This window comes from Accipiter gentilis, chromosome 7 (genome assembly GCF_929443795.1).
Source record: "Accipiter gentilis chromosome 7, bAccGen1.1, whole genome shotgun sequence".
NCBI lineage: Eukaryota > Metazoa > Chordata > Aves > Accipitriformes > Accipitridae > Astur > Astur gentilis.
Window position 1 is genome coordinate 23,324,986 of NC_064886.1, and position 10,571 is coordinate 23,335,556.

Genomic DNA, 10,571 nt, shown 5'->3' on the forward strand with positions numbered 1-10,571 from the left:
GACATCCAGACATTTCAGAGAGGAAGTCAGCAACATAATCTCCATGTTACAGACAGGGGAACTGATTAAGAAACGCAGAGATGGAAATCAAAGAGCAGGTGGCCAAATTTTTGTTTGTTTTTAAAGGAAAGCACAATGACATTTATAGGATATTAGTTAGACACTGAAATAAGTTGCCTTCCAAGGATGCTGACACTCTGTCACTGGAGCTTTTTAAGAGCAGGACAGGCATAAAGCAGAAGTGGTGTAGACCTACTGACCCCTCACCAAGAGCAGACACGCATCATTGGGGTCAACTCTTGAGGTCTCTTCCTGCCTTATTTTCCAAGTTCCACAAGTGGAAGTGACCAAGTACAACCCACATATCTGCTGCACATTTTCAGGAGATCACCCTCTAGTATGTAAAGCACAATAATAAATGTTTAATCAAACCTAACAAAGGGGAAAATTCCATACCCTAGCTACACTAAAAACACATGAAATCAGGATAGGTCAGCTTAAAAACAAATACCTAAAAGCTCCAAGCTATACTTGGTACTCTATCTGGTACAACAGCCCATTCCCCCAGCAACAAAAGGCTGATGCGGGAAAATCCTGAACAAGCCACACAACAATCTTTCAAACTTACTGCTTCTTCTACCACCCACCAATTAATCCTCCCTTGCCTCCCCAAAAGCATTTCAGTCCTGTACGTTTTGTTCTTCATCTCATCTGTAGGTAGACATGCAAAAGTCCAGTCTTTTATGACCTCAAAGAGCTCTTACAGTACATATGTTGAACAAAACTGTTTTTTCAAAGTTCTAAAGGCAGTATCATTCATTTATTTGCTCTTGTACTGTAAGAAAGGACAAACAAGGGCACGTGACTTCTCTATTCTGTTGATTATTTAACCTGGAACCAAACAGTAGGCATTTTAAATTATTTCTTCCAATATATACTATCATGCATTTGTCAATACTGCCTTTTATCTGCCATCTGACTTGGAAGTTCCTCAGAGTGGTCTCAAGCCCCCACTGACCTGAATGCAGATGCAGTTTTGCCATCTTATCACTCACCCTCTTTTCCAAACACTTAGTTCTTATTTTAAGCACCTGACTCTCACCCAACTCAGCAGGGCACTAATTTCCACAGGGTGGCAAACTGACCCTCATCAAATAGAGCATTTAGTTTTGCATTTGAAATTCCTTACATGAAAACCCAGATCCTCCCCCCTCACTGAATTTCCTGTGATATTATCACCACAGGAACATTATGGATTTAGATGACAGAATCACATACATCCTCCAAGCAAGTTTTAAGCTTTTCCTATTTGTAAGCCCCTAGAAGTCTTCCCAAGGAGTCAAAAACCCTTTTAGAGACACAACGTAAGCAAACAGCAGTAAATCACACAGGAAGTAGCTTCTCTTTGTTACCCTCACCTTAGCTCTCCATGACCCAACTACTGTCCCATAAGACAAAATGACCAAATTGAAGGAGGAGGGAAGTAGCCCTTGTTTACACTTGGACTTTAATTCAACCCCTTCCACTCACTGTTAATATATTCTGGTTTAGAATAATGTTGGGACACAGATGGCACCCAGCACTCCACAGCAGCTGCTAATTAAATACTGATACCCAGTGCACCCACAGCTCAAAGTTTTAACACAAACGCAGTTCAACATCATGTCACAGAAGTCTGGCTGTTGCCGGCAGTTGGGACCAAACAGCCAGAGTAAGTTACTCTGTACACTTTATGATGAATCCAGGAAAATCAAAACCGTAACATGGAGTGAATCTTGCCTCAAAGGGACTAACAAATAGCATTCCTTAGGTTCAGAAATAGAGTTCTGCATCCAAGATGCTCTGTAAGAAATCCTTATACTCATTTTCACCTGTTTTGCACAAGAAGTCAGCACTGCTGTTGGTAGACAGGACTTGTGAGCTGGGGTAGGGGGAAAAGGCTAGTCATCATTCTCATTCAAGGACAGTCTGAAGCATCCACGTTAAGCGTTTAAAGATAGATATCCTGTCCTGCATCAAACTTACTGATCTGAAAAACACAAAAGTCCTGAGTATTGCATACGGTTTACCTTCTGCATTCAGAAGTTTTCCATATTCTGACAGGAATATATAAAAGCAATGCTCGTCAACGCCGAGGTCACATGAGCTTACCAAAATCTGCCCTGAAACAGAAGTTGAGCCAGCAACAGCATAGAGAACACTGTGCCTTTCATGAGCTCCCACCACGTGATACCTGGCAGCAAGTGCTCTTCCCCCAGTCAGGAACCAACCAGTAAGCCCACTGTGGCAAGGAATGTCATTCCCCCCCCCCCCCCGCCCAAACTTGCAATGGAGACTCCAAATCACATGCATACACAGACCCACCATCCTGACACCTCCACAATCAAACAACAAGCTTTTGCTTCCTGAAGCACCAAGTCAGCACCTTGGTTAAACGCGAAGCTCCCTTCTACAGCTGGGCTTTGCACTGCCGACCAGCACAAAACAGCTCGGATGAAGAGACTACTCCTCGCACATGCAAGGCCAGCCCCGCTACTTTAAGGCGGGTTACTTTTCGGGCAGATATATACAGAAACTCCGAGGAGCCCCAGAAAGGCCCACGGGGAGGCCTGCAAGTGCTCCCCACCAGCCTCCCGCCGCAGCGGCCTGCACTGCGGCTGAGGCACCCGCCAGGAAGCGCCAGGGGCCGTACCGCTGCCCGGGGCTGCTCACGTCCTGCCTCAGGCAGCCACCTCCCTGAGGGGGCTCTTCCCAGGGGAGGCCCCGCCAGAGCCCCCTACCACGCGGCCCGCCCGGCGGCCAGACAGAGGAAGACCCGGGCGAGGGGAGGCCGCCGAGGGCTCAGGACCGGGCGGGGGAGGGTAGGGGGGAGGCTAGAAGGCCGCACCGCCCACCGAAGAAGGGAGAGGAGGAGGAGGAGGCAGCGGCGGGAGGGAAAGCCATGACACGTCCGCGAGGCGCCCTCACCTGCCCGCCGCTCTGGCCGCCACGCCTGCCGTCCCCGCGCCGCGCGCCCCTATTGGCCGCCCTCACGCCCTTCCCCGCACTCCCATTGGCCGAGCTGCCACGCTTCCCCGCGCCGCGCGCTTCTATTGGCCCAGCCACGGCACTTCCCAGCGCGCCGGCTCCCGCCCTCTCGCGACAACAGCTTTATTGAGGCGCCTAGAGGCAGACACGGACAACGGGGGGGGGGGGGGGTGCGCGCGCTGTCTTAGGAGACGCCGGTTCGAGGCTGCCTCCCGCCTCTCCGCCCCGTGTGCTCGGCGCTGCGCATGTCGCACCGCGGCGAAATCACCCCCCAAAAGAGAAATACAGGAAGAAATAAAGGGCATGGGGCTTTTCCTCTCTGTCCTCCCTCTCCCTTCACAGTCACCGCTAACTCATGCTGACAAACCTCACCTGAGAGCTGATTCCTTGGGAGGTGAAACAAGGGTAATGAATTCATCTCGCCTTTCCCTCCTATGGCCAAATACACCAGCAAACAAACCCACAGCCAGCAGGTACTCTCTCCATCACCAGTGGAATAGTCTCTAGAGGGTGTATAGGGATACACTGCCTTTTCATCCCTTCATGGGCACACGCGCATAACAGTGGGGGAAAGACATTAGCACAAGCCTTAGAGCAGAAATTGCTGACGACCCGGGATTTGTAGGGCAAGATCTGGGAACTGGGAAATTTCATGGACCCTGATAGGGCACATGCAAGAGCCTGCTTATATAAGAGGGGATGGATGGACCTCGTCACTGCTCCAAAACATCACCCATCAAACCTTCAAAGTCCCTCCCTCATAACTGCAATTATGTGGTTTGTCTTTCCTAAGGCTTGTTTTAACAAACAGCAGCAAGAAACACTCCGCTTTGCCCAGCTCTTTCCATACCCCACTGCATTTCTCCCCAGTGAAGAGTTATTCCTGCTGAGGAAATCCCTAGCGCCACGATCTGGCTGCAGTGACCCCCTCGGATCCCATTTCATGATACCCAGCAAGGGAAGTGGATGCAGCACCAAGATTTCCTACAGCCCTTCAAAGCTGAAGGGATTTCCCCATTAATACAGCCTCTATTTCCAAAATTTCCCGTGCAAAAAGCAGTTCCTATGCCTAAGACAGCTCTGAGCCCAGAGGCAGCGCTGGCACAGGCTGCAGTCGCTACCCCCTAAATGCTAAGTGCAGGCAGGGGGATCAGGGTGCTTCCCTGCCCGTCGATTCATGACCCTGCCCACTGGCCAGCGAAGCAGCTGTGCAGAAATTTGCCCTCACCAGTATGCGCTTGGGCAAATTACACCCCAGCCCACCCCAACACCAAAATCCAGATTTTCACAAGGACATCTCCTTGCATACAGGATGACAAGCATCAAAACATGGCTTTCCTCAGATGTTCCTGGGGCTTTCTTTTCTTTCCCTCATGAAATACAAGTTTTCTCAAGCCATCAGAAAACATCTCCTGCCACTTCATTTTTTCCCAGTTGCAAGCATCACTTAGGGTATATAAAACCACCCAACATAGCTCTAAAACGTAGCTAGCTGGGGAGCTGCCTGCCTCGATGCCTGGGCCTGCCCATGCCCCAGCCCCCCAGGGCAGGAACATCTCTAATGTACGGCAGAGATTTAAGACCCCGTCAGAATGCGAGGCGGCCCAGAAGCACTTCTGCTATAAATTACAGCCTTGCGGGGGCTGCCCCAATTCCACAGGCCCTGCTTCAGGTCTCCGAGGAGGTGAAGGTGACTTGCAGCCATTCCAGCTCAGGTGCCTTCCCCAGGAAAAAAAAAAAAAAAAAAAAAAGGTGCAAACCCTGAATTTTGTCCCTCCAAGGCCATTAGGTTGCTCTCCCTGTGCTGTGACACTCGGCAGTTGTTCAGTGGCTGGCTAGTATTACCAAAAAATCAATTTTTTCCAATGCTGGGTGCCTGCCTGGCTCCCTGCAGCCTGTGTTCTTTGTAAATCTGTAGGTTTAACTCTTTCGGATGTATTTAGAACGGCATGCTGAGACCTGGCACATATAAAGCATGTTTTTCCTCTGCCATGGGCTGAACTGTGCCCTGGGGTCTGCTGCGTTTGGACTTGGCCCCAGGCTGCCCAGTTACACGCTCCATGGAATTTCATCCCAAAAATTAGCAAGGGGAGAGCGCTTGTGGCACTGGAGTGTTTGGGGCAACCACTTTGAAGGGTGTGCTGGTCCCTGGCAGGATGCCCTGGTGGATGGGTGCACTGATGGGATGGATGGGTGTCCTTCTGAGATGGGTGCTGTGGTAGGATGGGCATCCTGGTGGGATGGATGTCTTGGTGGGATGGGTGTCCTGGCAGGATGGGTGCCCTGGTGGGATGGATATCCTGCAGGGATGGGTGCCCTGCTGGGACAGACGTCCCGGCGGGATGGATGTGTTGATGCGATGGGTATCTTCGCAGGATGGATGTCTTGATGCCATGGGTGTCTTCGCGGGATGGGTGCCCCTGCCACCCCAGCTCGCCCTGAGCCTGCCCAGGCTCCCGGGGCAGCTTTCCAGCGGGAGGAGGAGGGCCCTGTGGTGCCCGGGGACAAGCGCTGGTGCCCCCCGGAGCGGCCTGGGGGGAGCAGCCGCCCTGCAGGGCCGGTGACACGGGGCGGGGAGCCAGGCACAGGCCGGGAGAGCGGGACTGGCCGGGCGCCGGTGCTGCGGGGCGGCGCTGGGACGGAGCAGGCAGGTGGCAGCAAATCCTTATGGAAGTGCTCGGCTGCGGCCGGCCGGCGGCTGCCTGCCCCGGGGAGACTGCTGCTGCAGCCGGCGGGCAGCGTGTCCGCTGCACGGGGTGCGCGGGGTGCCCGTCCTCTCCGCACAGGGTGCATGCCCGCTCTGCGCTGGATGCATTTGCTCTCCGCACAGGGTGCATGTCCGCGCGGCACTGGGCGCACATCTCTGAGCACAGGGTGCCTGTCCCCTCCGCACGTGGCGTATTTGCCCTGCGCACTGTGCGCATGTCCGCCCTGCACTGAGTGCCCAGGGCGCCCGTCCCCAGAGGACAGGGTGTACTTTCCCCCCCGCACAGGGTGCTCGTCCCCTCTGCGCACGGCGCACGTCCCCCCTCCACTGGGTGTATTTACTCTCTGCACGCGGTGCACGTCCTCTCTGCGCACGGCGCTCGTCCCCTCGGCTCAGGGTGCCTGTCCCGTCTGCACAGGGCGCCTGTCACGTGTAGAGGGTGCTCGTCCCCTCTGCACCCAGCGCGTAGCTCCTTTGCACAGGGCGCGCAGGGTGCACGTTCCCTCTGCTCAGGGCCATGGAGACAGACGCACCGGCCTCGTGGGGCCCACGCAGAGCCAGAAGCGGTGCTGCGCGCAGCCCCCCGGGGTGCTGCACCCCGCTGCCGGGCTGCCCGGTTGGGTGTGCGCCCAGGACACCCCTGCCCCAGCTCCCCCGGGGAGACGCGCAGCCGCCTCAACTCTGGAAGCTGAGCTGTGCTTTTCTTCGCGGGGCTGCATAAAGCACACCGGCCTTTTCTTGCATCAAGCCTTTATTCCCGTCACCCTCCGGCTACACACAGCTGCCTGCAGGCTGAGAGCAGCTCCCGCTTCAGTAAAAAGTAGGTTTTGTCCACAGAAAATGCTCCCGAGGGGACCAGAAAGCCCCCAGCCACCTCACTGAGAGCAGCTACAGACAGAGCCAGGCGCTGGACACATCCCAGGCCAGCACCTCCCATGGGTGCCTGCACCCATCCCACTGGTCTTGTGGCTTTCCTCACCCCAAATCACACCTGGTGAGGCTGGAAAGGGCATTGAGGCTGGGGGTCCACAGCTCTCGGGTGCAGGCAGAACCATGAGCAGGCAGGGGAGGCTGGCAGCAACACGGCGCGGAGGCGCATGCCCACGTACCACCCCGGCACGCCACTGGGAACAGGGAGCAGTTGATGCCCAGGGCGCTTCCTGAGAGGGGGAAACCCCATCCGCGCCCCAGCTTTGTTTCTGGTGCAGGATGCGTGCGCCTGGCCCCAGGTAGGGGGACTCAGCCCACAGCCCTTCCTCTGTACGGTCCAGGGTCGCAACCCTGCTGCACCAGGCATCAGGGCCGCGTCGGCCCTCTGGCAGTCTTGTTTTCCAGCAAAGCATCTTCCCATGAGATTTATTGGTTTTTTTAAATGCATTTAGGGCAAGGCAGGCCCTTAAACCCTGTCTCCAGCGCCGAGTCTCTGTTGCAACAGGCAGTGCTGGGAGGCTACTTAAACAAAAGACACACTAATGCAATAAGGCAACGCATTTAAAAGGCAAAATGGGTGCCGAGCTGGGTGTTGCTTTTCTCAGCAGCGAGGCTGAGTGTGAGCAGGCTGGGCACCCGCTGCAGAGCCACATGCTGAAGCTGGGCAAACCTTTGAGGAAGGGGCAAGCAGCTCCCATGGGTGCCTAGAGCATCCCCAAGAGCTGGTATTGCCATGCTCCCCCCTTGCAGACACCCCACCTTGTGCCACCCAGCCTGGCAGGAAGGGACTGCTTGGCTATCTAAGGGCCTCCATTTCAGGGTTGCCCCAGCTGGTTGCTTTTTAAATTCATCCTGTGCCTGGCCACCAAGGGTTGGAAGGGACATCCCTGCCAGGCTGAGCTGCCCCCCCCCCCCCGCCCTGAGAGACAGGGAAGGGGTGACAGCAGTGGGGTGACAGCCCTGGCAGCACAGCTGGGAACCTGCCTCCATGGCAAGGCACACCCAGGGAACGTGTACAGGCAGGCAGGGGCTCCTGCATGTAAAAAGCGACTCTTTCACTTGGCAGAGACTTTCAGAAGCAAAACACAGCCCACGCACCTTCCTGTCACTTCCTCACACTCCCAGCACCCACCACTCTGCAGCCATGTGCTGCATTTAACCCACAGAGGGCTTATTCATGGGTACGGTCATCTGCCCTCCTGGGCCTGGAGGTCATCGCAGCTCCAAGTAAGGTGCTCCCCAAAAATGGGCTGGAAAAGAAAGTGCTCAGAGGTCATGCCTGTGGCAGGAGGAACCGGGCACCACAGCTGGAGGTCTTTGGCATGGGGAGGCTGCAGGGAAAGCATCCCTTTGGGGATGATCTGCTCCGCAAGTGGATTGGGATTTGCAAAGCATGAGCTCTCGGGGGGCAGGGAGGGGCTTGTCCCTGAGCCATGTCACCACTGGGGTTCAGCCAGGTGCCTTTCAGCAGCAGCTCAGGGCAGGCAAGCTGCCAGCCTATGCCACCCCCCATGCTTGTTCCCACAAGCTTTTTCACCCAGCGGAAGCCCCGGGGTGTGAGAGCCCAGGATGGTGCACAGACACCTGCCACAAAGCCAGAGAATGGCAGGAGAGGCCTGGAGAGCCCCCTGCCCCACACCCCCTAGCATGTCACCCCTGTCCTCACTAGGGGACCAGTACCTTAAAAACACTCAGAACCACCCCACATGGAGGATGAGGGCTGTCCCCCACCCAGGGAACCTGCTTTTTTCTTCCCCCAAGGAAGCACAGAGCCCACTCAGGAAAGGCCATGGGGTGTTCCCAAGCAGCCCCCCACCATAGGGCAACAATTCCCCCACAGGAGTCACAAACAACAACAGTGCTCAGCCTCCAGCCCTGCCCAACAGCAACACACATACCTCCAGTCAAACTCCTTTATTTTCATCCAGTTTCACCACCGGTACAGAAGGTACAAAATATGAAAAAATAGGCTTTTTTGTGCCCCCCACCCCCCTATCCCTGAAGCATGCTTGGCTATTTACAGGCAGAGGTGAGCAGCTCAGTGGCAGCAGCTGCACTTGCTGCTAGCCGGCTCCTTGCACACGCAGCCCTTGGCACAGTTGCTGCAGCTTGCGGGGCAGCAGGAGCAGCAGCCTGGGGGGGATGACACACGAGAATTAGGGGGTGGGTGGGAAGAGATGGGGATCCCATGGGGCAGGGGCACCCTATGGAGAGTGGGACACCCCCCCATGGGCAGGGCTGTGATCCCAATGGGGCAGCGGTTGGGGGTTCTACAGGGCCGGAGCACCCCCAAAAGGGGAGTGGGGGAGGTCTCCAGGGGGGCAGGATCCCCATGAGGGTCCTGCAGGGCAGGGGCACCCCGTTGGGGAACGGTGGGGTCTCCATAGGGGATCCTACAGGGCAATGGGGGGATTCTCTATGGGGCCAAGGGTCAGGCAGTCCCCATGGGGGTCCAACAGGACAAAGGCAGCCCCCCTCCGGAGAGACTGGGCCCCCCACCCCCGGGCTGAGCCCCCCACTCACTCTTGCGGCAGCTCCGGCAGCGGCAGTTCTTGCACTTGCAGGACCCGGCACAGGAGCAGGAGTCACCTGGGGCGGGAGAGCGGCCGTCAGCCGAGGGACGGGACGGGACGGGACGGGCACAGCCGGGACGGGGCACTTACCGGCGGCACACGTGCAGTCCTGGGGGTCCATGGTTTGGCTTGGCTTGGTTCCGTTGGCTTCGGCTCGGCTCGGCTCGGCTCGCAGCAGTACGGACGCGCTCCGACCGCGCGTTATTTATGAGGTGGAGGCGCGGGGCGGTGCTCGGCGCTGCGCACGGCGGGGCAGGACCGCGCTCCCTCGGGGCCGTGCTCAGCGCGGGGCCGTGCTCAGCGTGGGGCCGTGCTCACCCCGGGGCCGTGCTCACCCCGGGGCGGTGCCGTGGTGCCGTGCTCACCCGGGGCCGGGCCGTGCTCAACCCGGGGCACGGCACTGTTGTCCCTGTCGTCGTCCCCCCTCCCCCCGGCTCCCAGCCCGCTGTGGGGAGGCCAGGGGATCCCACCCGCACCCAGTTCTGTCCCTCCGCCCCCCCCCCGGCAGGGTGTTGCACCCTGGGGGGCCGAGATGCTGGAAGATGCCTGGGGGGAGCGTGTGACAGCGCTGGCATGGCACTGCCACCAACTCTTGCACATTTGGGACAGTCCCGCAACACTGCCTGGCCCTTCCCAGCCCTGTGTGCCCACCGCCGGGGTGCAGCTGTGCCGCCCATGCTTGAGAAGGCCGTGGGGTGTACGTGGCTGTCCCCAGGGATGGGACAGTCTCAGCATCCTGCCGGAGAGTGGGGTGACCCTGGGACAGACCCTGTGGGGCTGGGGTGCTAGGCTGGCCCCCCAGGAGGGCAGAACATTGGGGCGCAGCATTGGGATGCAGGGTGGGAGCGTGGCACGGCCAGCTGGGATCTGGTGGGAATCGTGGCTTCGGGGCACCGGTGCCACCCATTGTGTTTCCCCTTTGTCACAGCGTTTATGTGCCAAACCGGCTTCCACCGTGCCCACAGCCAGCTCGGCACACGGCACAGAAAACTGCTGCTGGGCCAGGGACAGGCTGTCCTCACGCCTGTGCCCGCTGCTCTCAGTGGTGCTGGTGTTGCGAACAGGGCAAGCCTGGGCTCACGCTGAGGGCGGGAGCCGTCCCCGTGGAGCCCAGGCCAGCGGGCCCTGGGACCGTGAGGGGGTCAGTTGCCCTGGGAGGTCGTGCCAGGGAACGGCTTGTGCTTGTTTGCAAAAACACAGAGGTGGTTTTTTTTTTTTTTTTCTTGGCAGTGTTTTGCAGGCAGCAGCAAGGCAGTGTAAATATGAGGCTGAGCCAGCAGGCATCGCGCTCGCTGCTGGCTGAGAGGGACGGGAGGAGAGGTGAAATCACGGTG

The 10,571-nt window shown here is 57.4% G+C and overlaps 2 protein-coding genes across 6 annotated transcripts in view; both read right to left on the reverse strand.

Annotated features, from left to right (window-relative positions):
- Positions 1-3,008, reverse strand: part of NUP93 (nucleoporin 93) — an 85,466-nt gene extending 82,458 nt beyond the window's left edge. Inside the window, exon 1 of one of the 5 annotated variants that reach the window (XM_049805922.1) lies at positions 2,968-3,008. The gene's annotated coding sequence lies outside the window, so the exon portion shown is untranslated. Of the gene's footprint in view, positions 1-1,871; positions 2,014-2,425; positions 2,540-2,692; positions 2,712-2,732; positions 2,932-2,967 lie in introns of those variants that run through there. The other 4 variants (XM_049805925.1, XM_049805923.1, XM_049805924.1 and 1 more) reach the window with 4 other exon arrangements.
- A 5,555-nt stretch (positions 3,009-8,563) lies between these two features.
- Positions 8,564-9,460, reverse strand: LOC126041249 (metallothionein-2). Its single transcript, XM_049806662.1, has 3 exons — positions 9,328-9,460; positions 9,188-9,253; positions 8,564-8,797 (listed from the first exon to the last, which is right to left on the reverse strand). Exons 1-3 carry the CDS (start codon positions 9,356-9,358, stop codon positions 8,703-8,705), a joined length of 192 nt encoding a protein of 63 aa, XP_049662619.1. The 5' UTR covers positions 9,359-9,460; the 3' UTR covers positions 8,564-8,702.
- Positions 9,461-10,571: the final 1,111 nt, after the last annotated feature.